The sequence below is a fragment of the Pollicipes pollicipes genome, unplaced genomic scaffold (assembly GCF_011947565.3).
Source record: "Pollicipes pollicipes isolate AB1234 unplaced genomic scaffold, Ppol_2.1 Scaffold_5856;HRSCAF=6941_pilon_pilon_pilon, whole genome shotgun sequence".
Taxonomy (NCBI): domain Eukaryota; kingdom Metazoa; phylum Arthropoda; class Thecostraca; order Pollicipedomorpha; family Pollicipedidae; genus Pollicipes; species Pollicipes pollicipes.
Window position 1 is genome coordinate 19,174 of NW_023596766.1, and position 25,109 is coordinate 44,282.

General features: G+C 47.7%; 1 protein-coding gene and 2 pseudogenes across 2 annotated transcripts; all 3 read right to left on the reverse strand.

Annotated features, from left to right (window-relative positions):
* Positions 1-129: 129 nt before the first annotated feature.
* Positions 130-5,938, reverse strand: LOC119104106 (KICSTOR complex protein ITFG2). Of its 2 annotated transcripts, none has more exons than XM_037227783.1 (7): positions 5,760-5,938; positions 5,190-5,372; positions 4,535-4,669; positions 3,885-4,000; positions 2,784-2,951; positions 1,648-1,762; positions 130-1,188 (listed from the first exon to the last, which is right to left on the reverse strand). In XM_037227783.1, the coding sequence occupies exons 1-7, from the start codon at positions 5,913-5,915 to the stop codon at positions 736-738; spliced, it is 1,326 nt and encodes a 441-aa protein (XP_037083678.1). In that variant the 5' UTR covers positions 5,916-5,938; the 3' UTR covers positions 130-735. The 2 variants fall into 2 exon arrangements, with proteins under 2 accessions (XP_037083678.1, XP_037083680.1); XM_037227785.1 differs by having other exon boundaries at positions 5,190-5,397; positions 5,760-5,896.
* Positions 5,939-6,268: 330 nt separating this feature from the next.
* Positions 6,269-10,040, reverse strand: LOC119104107 (mitochondrial inner membrane protease subunit 2-like; annotated as a pseudogene).
* Positions 10,041-13,481: 3,441 nt separating this feature from the next.
* Positions 13,482-15,912, reverse strand: LOC119104108 (eukaryotic translation initiation factor 3 subunit D-like; annotated as a pseudogene).
* Between the last annotated feature and the right edge of the window lie 9,197 nt (positions 15,913-25,109).

Below are 25,109 nucleotides of genomic sequence, written 5' to 3' on the forward strand. Positions count from 1 at the left end.
GGGACCTTGCGGTTACAGCTGGGATGTCAACGCCCAGCCAGCGGCGGCCATGTCCAGACATCGGGAGGTCTTCCCTGGTACACGGCATACTTCTTCCGGATCTACTCGAACTCAGTCGCTAGGGCAGAAGCCAGTTCATATTTATATTTCACCCATGCATGAACCATTGCATTCGCTGACACGCTGACTTCAATCCTCATCACCCATTCGACATCCAAAACTGTAAGGGGCGAAACAAAGCTCACCAGCGAATCAACACCGACTGTGTTCATCGTGGCACATCTTCCAACGGCGCCCAAAATATTGCAGACTGACCCGTATCTGGGAAGAACACAGCTAGTTGACTTCCTAAACTGGTCCGACTGCTGGATCTCATAGAAATGGCTCTAGCTCAACGCTCGGCTGGAGGTTTCGACTACACGCGTGATTCGCGCCCCGTCAGTGGGTTTAGGCGCCTGATCTGGACGACGTCCTGCTACACAGATCAGCTCGCGTTACGCCATGATGGCTGTTTTATAAGTCCGACCTGCTGCGCAGAACGCACTCCGATTCGCCTCGCCTCCGGGGCGTCGCCTCCCGTTTCCCCGCCACGGCGGCGTGCTGGCGCCACCTGGTGGTTCCGTCAGGTGGCAGCGATTACCTGGCAGCTAATACGTGACACCCCGTGTCGCTCGCACCACCCCGTCGTAGCGACTTGCCACACGGTCATGTCAGATGTCATGAGTGCGGCGCGGGTCAAGCGGCGTCGCTCGCGTTCGTCCGCCGCCCGGGCGCATCACACTCGGCCCTGTGCCACCCTTCCTCCTCGATCTGTGCGTCGCCTCCCCTGGCGCCGCCGGCCGCGCCGTCGCTCTGCTCCGGGTGGGCGTCGTCCTGCGGCGGCTGCGGCGTGTCACACTCGGCCGCCTCCAGCTGCGGCCGCGGGAAGCCGTACAGGCACCAGCGGTACAGCTGCTGCAGCTGACAGGCCGTCAGACGCTCGGCCCCCGGCCAGCCGTGCTCGTGCGCCACCACATCCGTCAGCGTCTCGGTCACCATCACCGGCAGTCGCACGTTGTGATAGACGACCACCTTACCGACTGTCGCGTACACCATGCATGGCACGTTGGAGCCGGTGCGCGCACCGAACTGACCGGCGGCAAACGCCGTGACGGCCTCCTCGAACAGGAACTGTACCGACTGCTTCTCCTGCCGCCAGCCGTGACAGACCAATCAGCAGGGCAGGACACTAGCCGAGGTGGGTCGGTAAGCAGAACAGGACACCAGCCACGGCGGATCGGTCAGCAGGACGGGACACCAGCCACGGCGGATCGGTCAGCAGGACGGGACACCAGCCACGGCGGATCGGTCAGCAGGACAGGACACCAGCCACGGCGGATCGGTCAGCAGGGTTAGACGCCAACAATAGCAGATCGGTGGGCAGGACAGGACGGCAACAACGGTGGACCGGTCAAGGGGGCAGGCCTTAGTCCAACACAGTAAAAAACGCGATTTTGAACCACATAGGTGAAGGAGAACTGGATGAACTCCGTGCCCATACAAGCCACAGTGCATCAGTCGGTGAACTCCGGCTTAAAGGCCAGATGGGCCAGTGACGGAGACGGACATAGCCACGAGGGCGCGGTGGCAGGCTCCGAGCCCACCGACCTGGTTGATGATGAACGTGTGGCCGTCCCACGATGACACGATCAGCTCGTCACTGCCGTCCGAAGTCACGTCCATCTTGGTCAGGCCGAACAGCTGGTGATGAAGCACCACGGACCTGGCCGGCGGTCGGGTCCGGGCAATGTCAGCTGGCTGCGCCCATGTGTGCGGGTAAAACAGCCAGAGACAGTGCGCTGGTGCCTAAACATCAGGCAAATGCGCCCATGTGTGCAGGTGAAACAGCCAGAGACTGTGCGCTGGTGCCTAAACATCAGGCACACGCCATAACGCATATTGTAAAAGGCATTCGCATTTGTGGCCAGGAGCACTGCTCGTGCCAGCCTTCTCAAACTAATCCATACTTGCCTAATATCGTTGTAAACCAGCATTTCCTAACATACTGCAGAACATAAGTCAGCATAACAACTACTAACTTGAACTGCAGAAGTACTATCCATAATTGCAGGAGAACCAACGCGTCGCCCGCTTTGAAACAAACAGGCCAATACAAGTTAGCTAGCGCCATTCTGAAAAGCAGCTTCTGGTTCCATATTGTTCTGCCATCTTGCAATACAAGTTATGAACTATCATACGATTGCACGCGTGCGTTCGCACGTCTTCAAAAGGGGCTTTGGTACACACATCGATTCGTGCAAATTTTTAGACTGGAGGAGTCCAAATGGCGTTAGTCACGGTAGCGGTTGGCGCGCAATTCGCTTGACTCCCAACTTCCAAAATGCAAGTGTACGATGTGCAGCGAGGCATGGACACATCCACCACAATTCGAGAGCCACACACACTGTGCATGATCTGATGTTCACACATTTTGATCATTCCAATCTTAAAGTAATACAACATTTAGTACGTCAATCGCGGCTGGTTGCTCATGGTTCAAAGCGCAGGTCTTCCCAAACTCCGAAAGAGCACCTCCCTTCACCTCATTTCAATCACGAATCGTTTCTTAATACAATCTTATCCACATTAATTACGTAAGCTGTGAAGTGCATTTGCGAGGGGCGCTGTGCACACAAATGGTCCAGCATTACAGCTGACCAACCCACGAAAGGCGGGCGGGCGGACACAGCTGCTGATGGCGCTCGGCTCTCACACTGTAGACAGGTCATGTCAAGTGACCTCACCACTCGACGGCGTTGTCCTTGACGTAGAAGAGGCTGCCGTCCATGGTGATGAGGGCGTACGTGTTGGAGGCGGGCTGATCTCTCAGTCCACCCAGCACCTCGCACGACACGTTTTGACGCGTCTTCACCGCTAGGCTAACGTCGTCAATGTCCACAGAGTGGCACTCGCTGCAACACAGCAGCGCGGTACGCTCAATGTCCACAGCATGACGCCCTCTGTGGCACAGTAGCGCGGCGTCCTGAAGCGAACGGAAGGCAGCTAGGTGCCACCATACGAGGGCGTGGGCCGCCAGATGCTAGCATGCACCCTCCTAGTCACTGTTCGGTCAGATGAAAAAGGGAACCACTGCTTAGATAACAGCCCTGTGGGTGATAGAATAAGCGTTTTTGAGGTGAATGTCATTTGTGGCAATAAGCCCGTTCTGTACCAGCCGACGGACAAAAGATGACTTTATGAGAAATCAGTTCCACTTTTTCCGCTCTAACCGGCACCAATCACCGGTCAAAGCGATAGCGTAGCCGCACCACAGCGGCACCGGAGAGGGTGGGTGAGGGAGCGTACTGTCCGTCCTTGTCCAGCGAAGAGCGGTAACGGAGCCGCACCACGGCGGCGCCGAGGAGGGTGGGTAGGGAGCGTGCTGTTTATCCTCGACCAGCGAAGAGCGGTAACGGAGCCACACCACGGCGGCGCCGGGGAGGGTGGGTAGGGAGCGTACTGTCCGTCTTCGTCCAGCGAAGAGCAGTAACGGAGCCGCACCACGGCGGCGCCGGGGAGCGTGGGTGGGGAGCGTACTGTCCGTCCTCGTCCAGCGAAGAGCGGTAACGGAGCCACACCACGGCGGCGCCGGGGAGGGTGGGTAGGGAGCGTACTGTCCGTCTTCGTCCAGCGAAGAGCAGTAACGGAGCCGCACCACGGCGGCGCCGGGGAGCGTGGGTGGGGAGCGTACTGTCCGTCCTCGTCCAGCGAAGAGCGGTAACGGAGCCGCACCACGGCGGCGCCGAGGAGGGTGGGTAGGGAGCGTGCTGTTTATCCTCGACCAGCGAAGAGCGGTAACGGAGCCGCACCACGGCGGCGCCGGGGAGGGTGGGTAGGGAGCGTACTGTCCGTCCTCGTCCAGCGAAGAGCGGTAACGGAGCCGCACCACGGCGGCGCCGGGCTGCGAGACGAGCACTGACGGCCGGCCGTCGCCCTCTATGTTCAGCGAGATGGTGCCGATCTGCCGGGCAGAGCGCACACGTGGCGTCGGAGCGCGCTCGGAACGGTCGCTCGGTCGGACCGAGGTGGCGCAGACAGACGTCAGCAGACAGACGTCAGCAGACTGTACCGCGACGACGGCGGGCTGAATCCGTCCAGCCCTGGTGACTGGGTGAGTCGGCACCGGCGCCAGTCAAGTTTAGCTGTCAATCGTATCGATGGACTTTGCTGCTGCGTGGACAGGTTCACTTCCCGGATGCACGGGTCTTCAGCAGATACCCTTTGTTGCAAGGTATTGTCTAAAAACAATATACACAATGTATGTACAAACACCCAGGTGTGAAGGCGCTTACACGTCCGGCGGACTGCACGTGCACGTGTCGTGCGATCTGGCGTCTGGTAGAAAAAGCCGTGAGCCACAGTTATCATGGTTGTCGCTGACCATCACAGAAAAATGGCGTTCCTGATCCCTGCTGAGGATGGGGATTGGGTTGCCTTGGCTGATGCAGTCAGACCTCTGGGGTGCAGCGCTGCGGCCGCCGCCCGCGCGTCGCACCTGCTGCATGAGTTCGCACTTGCTGATGGCACGCAGCGTGCCGTCCGTCCAGCGGTACACGCGGACGACCCGGTCTGTCAGCGCCACCACCAGCTCCAGCTGCTGGTCCAGGTCCACGTCCGCCAGCAGCGCCGTCTGTCGGAGACGCGGCCAGACTGAGTGTGTGGCCGGCGGCGCCACGCCGCGAGTGCCGCAGCTGTAATAACGTACCGCTAAGACGACCCGTGAGGCGTTAACAGACACATCATACTGTGGCACTGTACATCCGCTTTCTGTGTATGCAGAGGCCTATAATAACGAAATGTGTAATACTGAACACTTAATGTCAGTATTACCACATGAAGCAGGGTGTCATGTGGAAGAGTGGAATATGGAGGGATACATAAATATGGGAATACATCGAATGTATTATTGAGCAACAAAAGGCACTTTCTCATCGCATGCCCATGCAATTTGTAAGGGGTAATTGCCCATACAATTATCACAGCACCTTCATAGGGCATCTACGTGCGTGGGCACGCGCGCTCCACCTACAACCCTAGATGACCGTCCGTGCAGAGGATATTTCTGGCCACTTTCAGCTCAGTCTCTGAGGCCATTTCGTACCCACTGCACGGCGGCACCAGCACACCCATCCGCAGTTTGCCGAGCTCACCTTAACGTTGGCTGGGATGCGCTGGGAGTGTCGCTGCCGCAGGCTCGAGCCGTCCATCTCCAGCACGTGGACCCAGCCGTTGCCGCTGATCACGGCCAGCACATTCTGACCGGGCGCCGTCAGCGGGCCGCAGCAGATGGCTGTTATCATGCCCAGCTCCGAGACATGACACAGCGGCTGCGTCTGCAGAACACAGCTCGGTGATCGTCTGGAGACGCGAAACAGGGACGACGTCTGAGGGACGCACAATCGTGGCCGCGTCCAGCTCCAGGACGTGACGTGCGGCTGCGTCCGGACATGGGGGACAGCGAGCACACCCAGATTCGATGCGTCGAACAGGGGACAGGGGGTACGTCTGGGGCACGATGGACCCACATCTAAACAATATCCAAGACTCCAGGCATGCGCTGCTTGAAGGTAAGGCGGATCATGCTTAACCACACGCAGCAAGGGCTATCTCACGAAAGCTGCCTCCACCGCGGCCCGCCGCCCCGCAGCGTCACTCAGCCTCGGCCCATCTCCCCAGCGCACCGCGCGGTGCCTGTCTCCCCGACCGTCGGCGCCGCGTACCTGCAGGCCTTTGAAGACGTAGAGATCTCCGGTCTCAGTGCCGACGGTCAGCTCGTTCTCGCCGTCGTTGTCGACGTCAGCCAGCAGCAGAGCGGACGGGGACACGCCGCCGTGCACCTCCAGGTCCACGTGACCGACGAACGAGACGGTCCTCATGGCGGGCGAGCTGCTACAGGGTGCGTTCGCCGCCCACCGAGCTGGCTCGTCCCAGCCGAGACCACCAACACAGGGCGCCGACTTAGATACCTGGCCACTGGCTTGTTGCTGAGGCTCTCAGAAAGTTTTTAGATCTTACGTGAATTTCAAGGCAATGTGCGCCATGACCCGTGAGAGACCCGCGATACGGCTACTAGGATGATCAAATGTCGTATTGCCTCCAACCAGAATCCACGCGATGTTCTTGAGCATGGAAACGTTCACTATTCCAGACGCAGGTGACTTTCCCTGAGCAGCTGCTGCCTGCACTTGTGAAGCCTAGATCGGCAGTCGGCGCGAGCAGCAGCCGGGCTGGCGCGGCGGGTGGTCAGTGACTGGCGGCCCGGCTCAGCGGGTGCCGGTCCGCCGGCAGCTGCGGCTCCAGGCGGCGCCACCGGCGCGGCGGCCAGACCACGTGTGAGGCGCGCGCCGTCACCAGACCGACGGCCACCGGGCCCAGCAGGTTGGAGTCGAGTGAGTGTCCGCGATTGTCGCCCTCCACCCAGCAGTGGCCGTCCGGCACGCGCACCACTGGCTGCCTGTAGCCGAGCGTGCGCACCACGTCGCCTTCGAGGCCCACCACACGCTTGATCAGCTTCTGGTCAGGGTCCTTGGGCGAGCTGAGCGACACGATGGCGCCCGGCGCCAGCTGAAAGTGGCGCACCGCCCAGCGGTTCAGGAACACGTAGTCTCCGATGTCGCCGTCCGGATTCAAGGCCGGCTGCATAGACGATCCCTCCACCTGGTGACAGATTCATACTTTGGGAGTGAGATATGGTTCAGTAAGTAAACACTGGACACAAAACACTAATGCATGCTTCCCAACACCCATGCTGGCTAAAGGATCATTTTACTGCTCTTGGCAGTCTGAATCTTCCTCATTCAGATATGAACATATGACTATTGTGTCCCACCATGCTGGCAGCTCAGTATGCCTGGACTGATGCATAATGTTTGTATGATATTCATGTACAGAAAAGGAGGATCTCCACCAGGAACTATGCTTAGTCCAAATCATCTTACACTAGGATTCACATTCCACCAATTCACCCCTCACTGTAATGGGAACAAGCTGTTAAAATGTAACTAAGCTGGACTCATAAAGGAATACATAGCCTTCATTCATAAAGCACCCAAAACCAATTTTGTAGAAGATGGGGACCTTGTTGTGCGCTGCCTTCTACCAGCATCACTGTTCCCTGTGTTCTGTGTGAGCTCATCCATGCCATTCAGAAAACATGAGGCTTATATTTGTGTGAATGGAAGACATATTGTGGGTATGCTGAGTGGAATCTAGTACTGTGTTCACTCTGTGGCTGATGTTTTTTAAGCCAAACCATTGCTGTCACTGGGGCACCATGACTATGCATGGCATGGCAGCAGGACATATGTCCAATGTGTCCCTACTGGTGATAGCCCTCCTCATCACCAGCAGGCTGCAAAGGTGTTTATCTGTATTTTCGTGAGGGTCATGTACTCACCCCCCCCCCCCCTCCCTAGTTGAATTAGTCCCCTTCCCACAATGTTGGCTTCCCCAGTATTTTTGTCTGGCATATTACAAAAGCATAGGAACAGTTGCCATCATAAAAAGACCAGCTGCCTTGATGCTTTCTCATGGTGGCATCAACAGAAGGTGCAGCAGGGTAACTTGATCCCATCACCGCAAAACTGTGTCCTCAAATGAGCTCTAACTTTAGACATGGAGGGGGGGTAAACCACTATTTATTTAATATTTTTCTGCCCGTCAAACATAACCACAGACGCTTGTTTTCTCCACAGCCCAAACATGACACTAATGCCACTGATTCACTGGTCTTGAGAAGACTTTTGTGCCAAGTCACATTTCCCCTACCCAAGCTGGGCTACAAACCTAATATTGTTTTGAACCAATATGAACCAATATGAATCAACACTTTTGTTTGGGGGGAACAGCATCATGAAGTACGATTAAAGGCACAGTTCTACTATAAAACGAGAGGTAATGTCAAAACTACCATTTTGAAGGACCGATTTCTAATTTGATTCCATGTTGAACACGATTTATTGCTGGTTTCCTGAAGACGCCACATCATTAACATAATGCAAGTTCAACAGATCTGTTTTGCCTTTGTCCATCATCAAAATATTATGAAAGGACTTCTACTGCACCATGCAACTACACAACTGTTGGCTGCCCAGTAACTTGGCTGACACTTCCAAGCCAACAGCCAAATGGCCCTTTTCAATGAGCCATATCCGAACACTTCTGCTCAAAGGTGAACCTACCACCACCCATTTTGTCACATCAAATATGTGGTCTGCATAACTTCAGGGCTCTATCAAACTTGGGCTCCTATCACCATATTTGATGTGTCTGGGTAGCAATATGCTTTCTGCTTGCGAGCATTTTACACATTGCAGTCAACAGTCTCCGAGAAAAGCAATGTATGTAAACTGCCCCTTGACTGACTTTTCTTGTCCACAGATGTCCCTGATGACATAGAAAGCAGTCACCATAGTTGACCTCAGATTAATGAATTGAAACCTTTAATGGGAGCAGTGGAACTATTTTTTTTTTTGCATCCCTTATGCTTTTCAGGCCAGTATTATGGGAATGTTTGAGCTCCATCTGGAAATCTGTGGCCAATGCATTTTATTTTCTAGCTTTATTCCTATACCACTATATGGAATTAAATGACTTGGGAATACCTCAAACTTTCAGGACGCAAGGGGGAAGGGTTTTGCCACATGTTGCATATTTTGGCACCATCTAATGATGTGCAATCTTATGCATTAAGTCAGACTTCTTTTATAGGTGAGTTATTTGCCACTGTGTTAGGATGAAGAACTAGCCTCCATAAAACCAAAATTACATAAATAATATGGCATGCAGTTGTTCAACAAGAAGTGGCAAGCACCTCAGGAGAGTGATACCAATTTCATAATGATCATTTCATACCAGTGGCTACCAATATATACCAATATAATTATAATGTGATATAAATGTCAATAAATATAAACACCAATAAATACCTGTGTCTCTGATTAATAGCACATGTATTTCATGTACAGTTACAACAAACCCATTCTCACCATTATTTTACAGCACATTTTTGCATATCTCATTAAAGCAGCTTGCTTTGAGCCCTAATTCCATGTGAGCATCGACTGATTTTTCATTGAGCTGCTAAACAGAACATAATTTAGTATTGTTGCAGAGTCATAAGAGTGGCTTCAGCATCCTCAGACAGACTCTAGGGGGGGGGGGGGGGCACCTATACTTTCCTATCAGAAGGGACACATGTCTCCAGTGCCCCTATGCTGATCAAGTTACTACTGTATTTAGCTCAATCTAATATCAAAATCTACTCTGTCAACATACAGAGCGTTAAATCCATTGAGAAAAGTACAGGTCATTGGGCAGTCAACTTGTCCTCCTCAGTCATTTTCAAAAATCAATATCCCTGACATACTGAGATGAAAATACAAAAACAATACACCTTTCAGTGCAATCAGTGATAAATGTTGGCAATTACTAGTGGGGCCATTACCTGCTTCCCAACCTTTTAATTTCCATGCACACATTGCTGAAAAGACTACATGTTCTTCAATGACACTGAAATACAATGGTATTTGAACAAAAACAAGAGTCCAAGGCATAAAGCCACTCATTATACATCTCCTTAGCAATGACTATGACTGTTCTTCACAAACTATTGGAACCTTAACTGGGGAAATATTTACTTCATTTGGATCACCCAGGTGACTAGCTCAGCACTACCACCCACACACCATAAAATGAGCTTCGCTGGAAAGCCTCGGCTTTAGACATCAGTAAAGGAAGTGGTTCATATACGGGTTCATATGTTTAAAAAGGCTGCAAGGCAAATGGGATTTACCTTTGCAACATAACCGAAGACATCCACCAAAGTGATACCAACCGGAACACCTTATAACTACGGTTCGAAATAGAGCAGTGAGACGTTGCATATATGCTACTTTAGGAAAATGGGATTGCACTGCCAGGGTTGTATGGTTGATGTAATATCAGTCCCAGCCAGAGAAAAGAGACAGGACATCAACTAATTTCAACGTCGAAAATGCTCGCTCAGCAATGACGGCCACTGATACGGCCAGATGCCTCAAATGCGTCAGAATAGGCATATTTCGATACTGCCAGATACAGCGTTCCAAAATTACAGCGACCCGATTGAACTGTGGATCTGTATCACGGGAATAAGAAGACGGAAGACGAAATACGTTCCGCGCAACACCCCACATGTAGATTGGGGGGAAGCACGGGATGCATATCAGGGGCCTCACAAGGCCTCAAAATCCGTGTGATGCAATGCATACGTCATGCATGGAGCAAAATGTCCGGGAAGTTCGATGTTTCCGATTTATTCAGCGAGTTATTCAGCGACGAGATCCGATTTCTCTGAAAAAGGTGTGGAAGTCAAGTATGGCACAAGAGCATTGAAAATGGCCTTTATGTTGCAATATCATGTGACATTCAAAATCAAGAGCTAGGTCAGAGGACGGAGAACTCGATATCACCAGAAAATGACAGATCAATTTCAAACTTTCCGATGTCAGAATATTCATCACATTAAGAACTAGCGTCCGTCAAAAAGTCCCGATTTACCAAGGTCATCATTCAAGGTCAAACGCGGACTCAAAGGACGGGTACTTCATATTACCCAAAAATTACTGGCCGATTTTAAACTTCCAATTGTAAGAATATTCACCATAGAAATAACTGGTGTCTGTCAAAAAGTTCTGACCCCTCCAGGTCAAAAATCAAGGACAAACGTGGGCTCAAGGGAAAGGAACTTCATATCATTAAAAAATAATCAGCTCATTTTAAGCTTGCACACATCAGAATATTAACCACAGAAAAAACTACCGTTCGTCAAAAGTTTTGACTTCTCGATGTCACCTTTCACAGTCAAACGCGGGCTCAAAAGACGGGGAGCATGATATCACCTAAAACTTACCGGCCAATTTTACGCTTACAAACATCAGAACATTAAGCACAGAAAAGACGAGCGTCCTTCAAAAAGTCATGATCTCTGAAGGTCATCCTTCAAGGTCAAACGGGGTTCAAAGGACGGGGAACTCTTTACCGTCCAAAAATTATCCGCCGATTTTAAACTTGCACATATCAGAATATTCACCACAGAAGGAACTAGCGTCCGTCAATAAATCGTGACATTTAAAGGCCATCCTTTAAGGTCAAACACGGGCTCAAAGAACGGAAACTCCATATCACCAAAAGCTACCGGCTGATTTCAAACTTCCAAACATCAGGAAAATTCACAAGCGCAAGATTTAACGCTCGTGAAAACGTCCCTGACATCTCAAGGTCATCACCCAAAGTCAAACGTAGGCTCAAAGGACGGGGAACTCCGTATCACCCAAAAATTACAGGCCGATTTTAAACGTACAAACATCAGAATATTCACCAAATGAAGAACTAGCGTCCGTCAAAAAGATGACCTTACAAGGTCATTCTTCAAGGTCAAATGTGAGCTCAAAGAACAGGGAATTTCAAATAACCCAAAAATTATCGGTCAGTTGTAAACTTGCAAAAGTCGGAATATTCACCACAAAAAACTAGCGTCCGTCAAAAACTCCTGACCTGTCATGATTACCTTTTTGGTAACATTGAGAGGACGCTAGTTCTTTCTGCGGCGAATGTTCTGACTTTTGCAAGTTAAAAATTGACTGGTAATTTTTGGGTGATATTGAGTTTCCCGTCATTTCGGTTCACATTTGACCTTGAAAGATAACTTTGAGAGGTCACAAATTTTTATGGGCGCCAGTTCTTCCTCTGATGAATATTCTGACATTTGGAAGTTTAAAATCGGCTGGTAATTTTTGAGTGACGTTAAGTTCCCCGTCATTCAAGCCCGCGTTTGACCTTGAAGGTGACCCTGAGAGGTCAGGACTTTTTGACAGACGCTGGTCTTTTCTGTGGTAAATGTTCTGATGATTCCAAGTGTAAAATTGGCCCGTAATTTTTTAGTGATATCGAGTTCCCCGTCCTTTGAGCCCGCGTTTGACCTTGAAGGACGACCATGAGAAGTCAGGACTTTGTGCTGGACGCTAGGGTTGTTCTGTGGAGAATATTTTGACACTTGCATGCATAAAATCAGCAGGTAGTTTTTGGGTGATATGGAGTTCCCCTGTCTTTTGAGGCCGCGTTGGACCTTGGAGCATGGCCTTGAGAGGTCAGTACTTTTTGTCAGACACTAGTTTTTTGTGGTGAACATTCTGATGTTTGTAAGTTTAAAATCGGCAAGACTTTTTGTGAAATGAAGTTCCCTATCCTTTGAGCACGCGTTTGACCTTGAAGGATGATATTGACACGTCAAAACTTTTTGACGGAAGCTAGCTCTTGCGGCTGTGAATATTTTGACGCTTGCAGTTTTCAAATCTACCAGTACTTTTCGGGTGATATGGAGTTCCCCGTCCTTTGAGCCCACGTTTTACCTTGCAAGGTGACCTTGAGAGATCAAAACTATTTGATGAACGCTAGTTCTTTTCACGAATAATATTCTGATGTTTGCAAGTTCAAAATCGGGTGGTAATTTTCGAGTGATATGGAGTTCCCCGTCCTTTGGGTCTGAGTTTGACCTTGAAGGATGACCTTAAGAGGTCAGGAGTTTTTGACGGACACCAGTTCTTTCTGTAGGGAATATTCTGATGTTTGCAAGTTAAAAGCGGCCGGTAAGTTTTCGGTGGCACCGAGTTCCCCGTCTCTTGAGCCCGCGTTTGACCTTTTAAAATGGTCGGTTTAGATGTCCAGAGTTTTTTTGACGGATGCTAGCTCTAACGCTTATGAATATTTTGATGCTTAGTTTTCAAATCGGCCAGCAATTTTCGGGTGACATCGAGTTCCCTGTCCTTTGACCTAGGTTTTGATCTCGAAGGTCAAATGGGATTGCAAAATAAAGATAATTTTCCATGTTCTCGTGCCATTATTGGCCTAAAGACCTATTTTCAGACAAATCGGAGCTCGTCGCTAAAATATCACTGAATAAATCGCTAACTTCACGGACATTGGAGCGGACTCGTCTACGGAATCGTGTGGAAGCGGTAATTGGCAGGTGACAAATAGCATCAGTCGACGGGACGCATCTTTTCACGATGAGAACAGCACGCCCACTTTGGCAATCACTGCAACGGTAAATACGGCGCTCTAACGTAAGCACAGCCGCAAGAATCAACGGGCTATCGTTTTCTGTGGCCTTGGATACGCTGCTGGTTTGAGGCATGCCACCTTCAGAATTTCTTCCTGAAAAAAAAACACGCGTGCGGAATGAACGCGAAAGTAAGTACCTAGCTATCGCAACGCCATCATGGCACACGCCACGCCCAGGGGTTTGCACACGCATCCAAGGACACTGCCGGAGAGTGGACAGGGGCCTCAGATCGCCATCGCACTTCCCAGTGCCCCTTGCCACCCGATGCCTCTCGGAAGATTCTACCTCAGCTTATGCATCGCCATGTTTAAGGTATCCGGGAAGATCGTTCAAAATACGATGACAGGGCCAGATATTTATTTTCGGCAATTGCTGGATAAAGGAACGCACTAACCAAGCGCGTATACCAGTAAAATATAGGGCCACCTAACTATTGCGACATTCCAAAGAGACACTGCGTCAATGACATAAACAACACCAAGCTAGAAAATCTCCAACAGGATAGCCAAAGCCAGAATTTTTCGCGGATTATCACACCCCGTATCTGAGCGCGGCGCTCAGTCATCCTCCTCTTCCACACCCTCATCGCTGTCTTCCTCGTCCTCGTCTGTCTCGAATGTGTCGTCTGGGATGTCATACAGGTTGACCATCTGCTTGTTGGGGTCCTTCATAATCAGGTACTTGCCCGGCTCGCGGGGCGCGGATGATGTCGACAATACAGCGCAGGATGCCCCAGGCGTTGTCCATCGACAGGTTGATCTGCGTCGCGAACTCGCTCGGTTTGAAGTGCATCACGTTCAGGATCACGTGCTTGCTAGAGTCGCGCGGTGCCACGCGCGACACGAAGCCGAACTTGATGATGCCCGAGCCGGCCAGCAGAGGACTGTACCGTCCACTTAGCCATCTTGCAATTGTTATTCTTGAGCTCGTTGGCGAGCACGGCGGCGCGCTGCGTGTCCAGCTTCTGGCGCCAGTCCACGTTGTTGGCGTGCTTGGGGTCCCACTCGTTGAGCGCGCGGATGGTCATGAACTGGCCTTCGGCGCCGTATACGGCCGCGTCGTGTTCGGTGCGCACCACTAGCTCGACGTCGTCGCCCAGCGAAAACTGCCGATAGCGGTACGCGACAGACGCGATCGACTCCGGGTCGTCCTCCTCCTCCACGAACGGGTTCGGGTGCTCGAACTCTTGCCGCTTGTAGTCGTTCAACAGCACCTGACGGCCAATGACAGCGACAATAATTAGCGGCGACATGCATCATCACGGTACTGACGCAGAGCTGGAGCACTCAGTGATCGGGTCCAAGCTGCTATGGAAATAAAGTTTGCAATCAAGTTTGAGATTCTACGGAGTTCATTATTCCTCAAGGTCAGAAAACAAGTGAGTGCTTGGAAAGCAGACAATTTGCATGCAGAGCAATCGATGCCATGGGCAAAGCGAATAGTTCTTTTTGAAGCACTCGTGGCGAATTCCGTCATTTATTCCTCGATTGCATAGCATCTTTCTTCTTGGAAGATGTCCAATCCTTACATAATGTTATTTCTGTAGTGTTTTTGTCCACATGGACCCCGTTGGTACACAAACGGTGAACAAGCACTGAGGCACAGTTTGCCCTCCATGAGACTTATATACGATGGTCAATTGGCAATAAATCATTAATCGTATCCACTCACTTGCGGGAGCGTCACTGTCGACAATCAATTGCGCTTAAATGTAGAACTTTCATTTTTCAGAACATTCGAACACTGGCTTCGGTACTCAGCCTCAGATGCTGCCGAATCAGCGTGCTCCGCGGAAAATTTCAACGTCTTACATCCCAATCGTCGGCGTTGTCGCGCAAATACACGCATACACACGTACGTACCTGTTCGGGGAAGTTATGATTGATAAAGGTGGCCTCCATGGCTAGGTTTCTCGGCGAGTTGATGGACGGACCCTCGTCGTTGGGCGGATCCCGCGACGTCTCCGAAACAGTCACCAGATCAAACTCGGACTCGTCACGCTTGTCAAAAAAGATCAGGTTGCCGATCTTTTGGACGACGATTGTCCCAGGAGTAGTTGCTGCGCGTGCAGCACATGAGCGTGGCCAGGATCTCATCGGTGGCGAACACGTTGCCGCCAGACTTGGCCAGCTTCCGAATGATCGGGTCGTCCGTGGTCGTGACCTTGTGGTGGATGCGGTCGATGCGCTCAAGCACCTCCGGCCTTTTGACGTTGATGCGGTCCACCAGCCTGTTGTAGTACTTGACAGCGCCGCACTTGTACAAGTCGACCGGCTCACCGACGCTGGGCAGCGAGAGCTTCTGCAGGCGCGGGAAGTCCATCTCCTCGATGACCACCCAGTCGGGTCGCACAGTGACCGAGCGGTCACGGTTATTCATTTGGTAAGCGGGTTGTTGTCGAAGCGCTGCCGGTTGCCGAACTGCTTCTGCAGGCGTCGCACCTGGCGCTGGCGGTTGGCGTCGCGCGTCTTCTCGCCCTTCGTCATGACACGCGTTGTCGGCGCACTGGCCGCGCTGCAGCAGCTGCTGCTGCCGCTGGCGGAAGTTGCGCTGGGTAGGCGGCCGCGGAACATTGGTTGGGCACCTTAGGCTGCACCACCAGTTTGAAGCTGTCTTCGTCCTCTTCGTGCAGGTAGGCGTATTGGCTGCCGCCCCAGAACTGCGAGTTGTATTTATTGCCGTAGCGGCGGTCCTGGAAGGCGCCCTCGACGCGCCGACAGTTCGGCCACCTTGCCAATGCGGTCTCCCTTGGAGAATGGCTGGTATGGCATGCAGAAAGCAGGTCCACTGTGGCCGCCGGCCCCCCAGCCGCTCTCACTGATCTGCACCTTGGGTGGCACAAACTTGGCCATTGTGCGGTAAACTGGTTTCAACAGTGCAATCTGTAATGTATGCCATATATTGTGAGCTGTCATTTTTGCTTCAGATACTGACAGGCCTTCACAAGAAGAAATTAACATTTAGCACAACACCAACTTCATGCACATCTTATCAAATTCAAAAGAAAGGGTAAAATGATGCACAGAAGCCATGGCCCAGACAGTGTAAGTTTGAATGAAAAGTACAAGCAGGGACAGGAAAAGGAATCACTTTGGTCTGTTCATGGGAGCATTGCAATGGAACCAAATTAAATGGGTTGTGACTAATTTTGTAATGAGATGGGCTTTAAATGCATTTTGAAACTCACACATATAACATGTATTTCTGGAAGGAGAGATGTAGCCATTTTAAGGCCAGCATTGAGTCATTCCAATATTTCAATATAGCCTGTTACCATCATGAAACATACATATGTTGGTTTTCCTTTTAAACTGTTTCAAAGCATGTTTCATGACCAATGCATCATGATCATATCAGTTACAGAATTACACATAGTGCAATAGTAATGAAAATGAGGGCTTTTGAGTTAAGTCACACTGACTTGCCCTGATGAATTTGGGGGGGATGTACCCAGAATCAACTAAAAAGAAAACCCAAAGAAACATTCATCAGAATATGGCAAAAGTTGATTATACTACACATCAAAATGACATATTTGTACTCTTACACTCATAATGGCATTCACAGCATGTGACAGCAGCATAACACCACACTGATCTTTGATTGGTTGACATGTCAGCGGGGCAGCAAAGCATTTTGTGCACTGTAAAATAAGTACTGCAATCATTGCAGAGCATGGACACTAGAAAAAGCAAGGCCCAAAGAAGGCAAACAAAAGTGCTTTCATAGCATGGAGCACAGAGCTCGATGAAACTTCTATGTGAGAGGCTACTTTACATAAGAATTAAGAGCTATTCAGCCTTTGAAGAAAATTGATATTACTGAAGAGGTTGCATGAATCTGATCCAACAACAAGTGAGAAGAACAAAAAGGTGGTAAACTCCCATTAAAAGGTTAAAGGTATTGTGCAAGGTGTCACTAAAATGGCACCCAGTTAGTTGACATGTGGTATGTATACCTAAGTGTCTATCAAATTTAATTTGCCATATATTGGGAAGATAGGAATGGTATGCTGAGCTAGACAGCTGTAAAGACCATAAAATATCATACATGTTCATCCCCATAAATTTAGCTAGTGGGCCACTACTTCAGCCATGACTGGCCCATAGGCTTTACACCATATGGCCAGACTGCAAATGAAAGACCAGCAGTGGCAACTTGCAGAGGGCACAGACTGAGGCGCTCATGAGATCACGGTTGAATTTCATTCCTTAGAATTTACCCACCAGTTAAAGACTAGCACGGCCAAAATACACTGAGAATATCTGCACTTGGAAGAAGTACGTAAGCACCCAACGCCAAATTCTTGCACTTTCATAACGTTACCGCACAAGGGGCTATCGTGCGGCAGGTTGTACACTCAAAGAAACGCTGTTACTCAAATAATCAAAAAGTCATAACTTCCACAGTCAAAACGATACCTGAATATATCTGGGGCTTCTCCACCAGGAGAACGGATTCCGCAGATCCGCTCTAACTTTCGAAGAACATTATGCAAACGCGCCGACCTCACACGCTGTCACTGCGCAACAAATGTCTACAATACGCAATCATTGGGATATAGAGCAGAGTATGTGCACAAATATTCGTGATACGTAACGTTTGGGAATTTCATAAGAAAGGGTACTCTAGATAAGACAGTAGTAAAAGCCTTATTCCTCAGAAAAACCAGGAGAATAGAGATATAGTTGTGTTGATATTTCGGCAACATGCCTTTCTCGACACAATTTTCATTTCCTCACCACTCAAAAGCATTTATAATTTTTTAACATCAGCCTTCTATTTTCAATGGTTCGAGGTATATGAGCTTGGACCATTTACGCCCCCAAATTGACCAATTTCAGGTATTGCCCATGTCGTTGCATCATACGTTTTTAGGACGCAGAATTGCCTCGCCCATGGGATCGTGCGGCCAGAACTGACCAGTGCTGATACGTTTTGATATAGATATTTTATATAAATATTTGATATAGATAGGGGCGCCGCCTTCGAAGGTTTTTGTCTCCTAACTCCAAAATTATGGAAGAGGGAAAATTTCAAATTAAACCATCGTATTGGCCGTGCAGTTACGCATCCAATGGCGTATAATACAATCACATTCTACCAGGGGCGGATCTAGCGTGGAGTTTGGGGGGGGGGGCAATCGTTCGTCGCCAGCTGGCTGGTGTGGGATCCGAGGTCCAGTGCACGGTGCCTCTCGCGAGTACCTAGTAGGGACACCATTCAAAACCGAAAAAAACACCGAAATGCTTTTGAATATTAAACAGAACTAAAAACAACAGTTAAAGCTGCTGAAGATAAAACAGACGGTAAGTAGACGAAACTTTGATGAAGTTCTGGGAATATTTTGGGGCGGCCAAAACCTACTCCCAGAGGTTTCGGGGGGCCATGGCCCCGTGCCCCTCCCCCCCCCTCCCCCCAGGACCCGCCTATGCATTCTACCAAGTTGAAGTTTTGTCGTTCCATGGCGTTTGCAGGTAAAACCAGCCTTTTATTTCCATTGGATAGATTGATGTGAACTTGGACACTTTACTTCCCAAATATTGGGCATTTTGAAATCCTGCCAATGTCGTTGCATTAAACCTACTTAGTCGCAGAATTGCCTTGTCCATGCGATGGTGTGACCGTAACTGTCCAATGCTGATAGGTTTTGAGTGAGGTATAACCAACGTGGAATCATGTCCAGAAACGGTTTTTTCATCTAAAGGCGTTAACCGGGACAGAACATGCTACCGCTTCCTTCATACACTGAAGTTAATATTGGCCCTTATTTCACCCCAAAAACATCCGTTTGAAGATTTTGATTTTTTCCGCAACAAAGTGGAAGAGCAGAATTTCATGACAGCCACCTTGCTGCGGATAAATCAAAATCTTGCACTGCTTTTCGGTGTGAAATGAGGGCCAATAGTAACATCAGAATGTTTGCTTTTGGGAGCATGTTCCTGTCCAGGTTTACGCTTCTTCGACGAAATGGCTATTTTGGGTTGCATCTCGGTTGGTACCGTTGGCTGTATCCAACTCAAAACATATCAGCATTAGACAGTTGAGGTCCAACCACCGCATGGGCCAGACAATTCTGCGCCTTAACAGGTATTATGCAATGACATTGGCAGGGTTTGAAAAAGTGACGATTTTTGGGACGTAAAATGGTCCACGCTCATATCTCTCGAACCAATGAAAAAAAGAAAGGTGATTTCACCTGCAAACGATGTACAACGATGTTGCAAGTAGTTGTCTACATTCTTGAACACGGGGTGATTTGACCGGGCAGGATTTTAAAATGGCCGATTTTTTCGACGAAAAGTTGTTTTTTATATTTCTGTTAAGCGGGTGGTGAGACAAGAATTTTATCATGACAAACTTCGTAATTCAAAATATGAAAACAAAATTTGTGGTTACAAAATGGACACTTTTGGTCCATTTAGTGGGTGAATGATGTGGCAGGTGTTTCTGTGCGTGGAACAGTCTCTAGAACAATTGCGATGTTTAGCGCGGCTTCGGAAGGTTTTTTGAACTAACTGCCGAAACCCATGCAAGGGAGAAAATTTGAATTTGCACCATCGTAACTGGAAGTGCAATTACACGTCTGATGACGTATAATACAGTGGGATTCCACGAAGTTGAAACTCAACTATTTTTGGTGCGCTCAGACTTTTAGGTTTTGTTTCTGCAACCAGCTCCGTTCGAAGGCAGACTGCACTTGCAACGATACACAATGATGTCACCAAACATTATTCTCCTTGTTGTCAACATGGAAATGAACACAAATCTCACAATGGCCACTTTGTTGCGGAAAAGACAACATCTTGAAACGGATGTGTTTTGGTATGAATGAGAGTCAATACTAAATTGAATGCGTGTACGAAGGGGGCATGTCCTGTTCGGGTTTACGCTTTTCTAGAGGAAATGGCCGTTGTTGGACATGATTTGACGTTGGTTGTATTTATATGAAAACGTATCAGCATTGGACAGTTTTGGTCGCATGATCCCATGGGCGAGGCAATTCTGCGTCTGAAAACGTAAAATGCAACGACATGGGCAAGACCTGAAACTGGCCAATTGGGGGCGTAAATGGTCCAAGCTCATATACCTCGAACCATTGAAAATAGAAGGCTGATTTCACTTGTAAACGACTTGGAACGACAAAAGACTTCAGCTGGTGGGATCACATTGTATTATACGTCATTAGGCGCATAACTGTACGGTCAATACGATGGTCTAAACTGAAACTTTATCACTTGCAGAGTTTTGTAGTGAGTAGAAAAAACCTTCGGAGGCCGCGGTTAAGATTGCAATTGCTCTAGAAATTGTTTACAGACACAGAAACACTTGCCCCGTCATACGCACACAAAATGAACCACGACCTTGCGCTTCAAAAAAACATCACGGGTTTAAACTTATGCCTTTTTTGAAAAATTTGCAATGGTCAGATTTTTCCTCATCACCCGGTGAGCAAAAATGTAGTCAACAAGTTGTAATATCGTTTTACATCGTTTGCAAGTGAAATCAGGTTTTTTCATAGGGTCGAGAGTTATGAGCTTAAATCATTTTACGTCCGAATAATCGGCCGTTTTCACACATTACCAATGTCGTTGCATTATACATGCTGAGACGCAGAGTTGCATCGCCAATGCGATGGCGTGATCTTAACTGTCTAATGCTGATATATTCTGGATAATATACCACAAACCTGAAATCATGTTCAAAAATTGCCATTTCTTCTAAAAGGCGTAAATCTGGACAGATAATCTCACTTCGTACACACACTGAAGTTACCGTTGGCTATCATTTCACACCAAAAAACATCGTTTTTACCATTTTGACCTTTTCCACAACAAAGTGGCAGTGGCAAAAGTTGTGTTTTTTTCCATGTTCACAACAACGGCACTGAATGATTGCAGCATCATTGCGCATCGTTTGCAAATGCAATGTGCTTTCGAACATAGGTAGTTTTAGAGAGAAACCTTAGAAGTTTGCGCGGACCAAATATGGTTAATTTTTATTTCGCTGGGACCTCATTGTATTAAACGTGATTAGAACTGTAATTGCACATCTAAAGCGATGGTGTTATTCCAGTTTTTTCAGTTTCGTAGCTATTCAGTGAGTTGATAGAAGTCTTATAAGGCAGCGCTCAGAATTACAGTTGTTTTATAAAACAGATTGAAATACACCTAACATACGCATGAACACCTAACACCTAAAACACCTAACATACGCATGAAATGGATGACGGCATTTTATTTGTTACTAATAAATCTCACGATTAACTTTTTGACTGTTTTCAAAAGAATGGCTGGTCCCAAAATGTTGTCATTGTCCAGTGAACGGAAGACAGTCTACAGCAGGATATAGCAAGAATGGTTGGTCCCAAAATGTTGTCATTTTCCAGTGAACAAAAAGACAGTCTACAACATATAGCATACTTATATATCGTTTGGAAGTGAATTCAGCCCTCTATCTCACTTGGTATGTTAGATATCAGCTTAGACCATTTTACATACCGAAAATCGGGTAGTTTCAAATAATATAACCGTCATTGCATTACACGTGTTTAGACGCTGAATTGCCTGGCTGTGTGATTTAATTGCCTGTCCTGCGTTTTTAACCTTTAAGGCTGATGCGTTTTAAGTTAGATACAACAAACTTGGAGTCGTGTCCAAAACGTGACATTTCGCCTAAAGCCATAAACCGGTTTAGGTCAGGTTGGCATACGTCACGTTAGGTTAGGTTTGGTTATGTAAGGTTACGTTAGTTTAGGATGGGTTAGGTTAGGTTAGGTTAAATGAGGTTAGGTACGGTAATGGTTATGGAAGTTAGGTTACGTCATGTTAGGGCAGGTTAGGGTATGTTAGGTGAGGTTAGGTCAGGCTACGTTACGTTAGGCAATGTTAGGTTTGGGTAGATTGGGTGAGGTTAGGTAAAGCTAGGTTAGATTAGGTTGAGTTAGGTTAGGTTACGTTAGGTTAAGTTAGGTTAAGTTAGATTAGTCCAGTTGGGGGACTTTCATCTTCACTGCTAAGTCAAACTAAGAATTAAAGTTTGTAACATCATTGCGTATCGTTTCCAAGTGGAAGCTGTTTTCAAGCGTAGCTGGTTTCCCATGCCAAACGTTGAAACTTTCCTCGGACGACAAAAATGCTCCATGTTCGAGTTTTTGGAATCTGGTTGTAATATACGCCATTAGACGCATGATTCCACTGCCAGAAGGATGGTGTCAGTTTAAATTTTCTCACTTTCATGGTGTTGGAGTTAGATAAATAGAAATCTTCCTAACCCGCGCTCAACTTTGCAATTTTTCTGGAAAGTAGTTACATCCACAAAAACACTTGCTGCCTAAGAAACACACTAGGTGGGCTACGACCTTTTATGCCATATAAAAACATCTCAGTTTCGTATCTTTGAATTTTTGGAAAAACGCTAATTGTCAAATTTTTTCTCATCTCCTCGTGAACCAAAATATAATCAACAATATGTGTCATACTGTACATCACTTGGAGAAGAAATCAGTGTTCGATCTCAGTTGGTTCGTTAGACATGAGCTTCGATAATTTCACATACCGAAAACCGACGGGAGTTATTTCATGCCAAGCTCGTTGTATTGAACTTCCTTAGGGGCGTAAATGCTTGACTCATGTCATAGTGTTACTTTAAGCTTTCTAATGCTTAGACGTAGACTAAACTGAATATTTTTTGTTACGTACAGCAAACCTGGATTCAGTCCAAAAGGCGGTATTTTGTCTTAAAAGAGTAAACTTGGTCGGAAAATCGTCTCTCTTTATACACACACCGTTTGGACTATGGCTCCCATTTTATTCTCCAGAAATATGCAGGTTAATATTTTGATTTTTTTTGCGCAAAAAAGTTGCCATCATTAAAGTTGTGTTGTTCTCCATGTTTAGAACAGGAATCAAAGTTTGTAACGACACTGTTTATCTTTTTTAAGTGGAATCTGCTCCCGAACGTAGCTGGTTACGGAGACAAAAGTTTTAAGTTCCAGTGGACCAAAAATGGTCCAGTTTTAACGCCGTCTAACCTCATTGCATCATACGTCATTGGACGTGCAATTGCACGGAAAACGCAATGGTGTGATTTAATATTTTTTCTTATTTTCATAGTTGTAAAACTAGTTAGAAAATTTTTCAGTACTTCGCTGAAATTTGCGATTGTTCTGGAAACCGTTTACATGAACAGAAATACTTGACGCTTAATGCACACACTAAATGTGGCACGAATTTTTGACATTATGACAAAAAATCTCACATTGCAAAAAAGTTACTTAATTCGAAAAAGATGGGCATGGTCATCTTTTTTCCATCAAATGAGGAACAAGAATGTAAATAATATTATGTGACATACTTGTACATCGTTTGGAAGTGGATTAAGCCTTCTATCCTAATTGGTTTGTGAGGTAAGGGCGTAGACCATCTTACGTATCGAAAATCGGCAATCTTGCCGTTATATTAATCTTCTTGCATTGTTCCTGTTAAGATGCGGGATTACCTGGCTCTTGCGATCGTGTGACTTAGAACTTTCAAATGCTGATAGGTTTTAGTTCGAAACAACAAACCTTAAATTACATCCAAAAATTGGCTTTTCATCATAAAACCATAAATCTGGACAGAAAATCCACCCGCTTCGGACGCGCACTGATGGGATTTAGGCCTCTATTTTGCACTAAAAAATGAAACGTTTTTGAAAATTGGTATCCGGTTGTTATCAGTTAAAACTGGCCATTTTTGGTACGTAACATAGTCTAAGCTGATAGCTCACGAACCAAGTAAGAAAGAAGTCTGATTTTTCTTTCAAGCTATGTAGAAGTATATTCAAGGTGCTGACTACTTTTTGTTCACTGAGTGGTGAGGAAAACAGTTGACAATGACCGTTTTTCGAGAAAAAGTCAAGTTTATGAAACTGAGCTTTCTGGTATTAAATAAAAGGTCGTGGTCCATTTAAGAAGGGTATTAAGCGGGAAACTTTTCTGTGCATGTTAAGAGGTGCTAGAAATATTGTCACCTTGAGCGCAGTATCTGAAAATTTTTCCAATAACTCCAAAACCATGGAAAAGAGAAACCTTGAACGACACCAACGTCTTGGTCGTGCGGTTACGCGTCTAATGACCTATCACACCACAAGATTCCACGAAGCTGAAATTGAACCATTTTTGGTCCACGGAAACCTCAAAGGGCTGCCTCAGCAACCACGTGCGTTCGGAAGCACTTTTTTGCAAACAATAACCGATGATGTTACAACCTTCGGGGTCCTAAGTCTAGTACAAAATATGGCAACAACGGCGCAAATCTCACAACTATCACTAGGGTTTCCATGAAGTGCGCTCTGCAGGCTCACAACTTTCTAAATCTTAAACACATATATGCATGAAAATTGCATAGAAATGAAGCTTGAATAATCATCTTTCGATTTCCCGGGGCAAAAGTGTGGGCCGTTGCACTCCTTTTCGAGCTATCAGGCAAAGCGTACACCCGTGAACGCGCCGTGACGTCCAGACGTGGGATCGAATCCTGCTGCCGCCGACTCTTTTCAGCAGAGTTGGGATGGAACAAGGAGTGAATGCGGACACTGACTGACGATAGAACTATTAAATCTAAAAATATTCTGGTTATATAGATATGTATGCATAAGACGGAGAGCTGTACTCACACACACACACACACACATATATATATATATTATATATATATAATATATATATATATATCATGTATAGCCTGAACATCTGATGTGCTGTGAAACGTGCCAAGGGTTATTACAAGAAATACACATGACACCTTTTTAGAGTTAAAGAATATAGTTCAGAGGCGTTGATGCAGCTGTGGGGCTACACACAACAGGCAAAAGTGTGGGCCGTTGCACTCCTTTTCGAGCTATCAGCAAAGCGTACACCCGTGAACGCGCCGTGACGTCCAGACGTGGGATCGAATCCTGCTGCCGCCGACTCTTTTCAGCAGAG

Coding starts and splice junctions, on each gene's coding strand:
- LOC119104106 (XM_037227783.1), bottom strand. CDS start 5,915: ATGAGGACCGTCTCGTTCGTCGGTCACGTGGACCTGGAGGTGCACGGC. Junction 4,670..5,189: donor GCATCCCAGCCAACGTTAAG/GTGAGCTCGGCA, acceptor CGTCTCCGACAG/ACGGCGCTGCTGGCGGACGT. Junction 4,001..4,534: donor AGTGCGAACTCATGCAGCAG/GTGCGACGCGCG, acceptor TCTGCCCGGCAG/ATCGGCACCATCTCGCTGAA.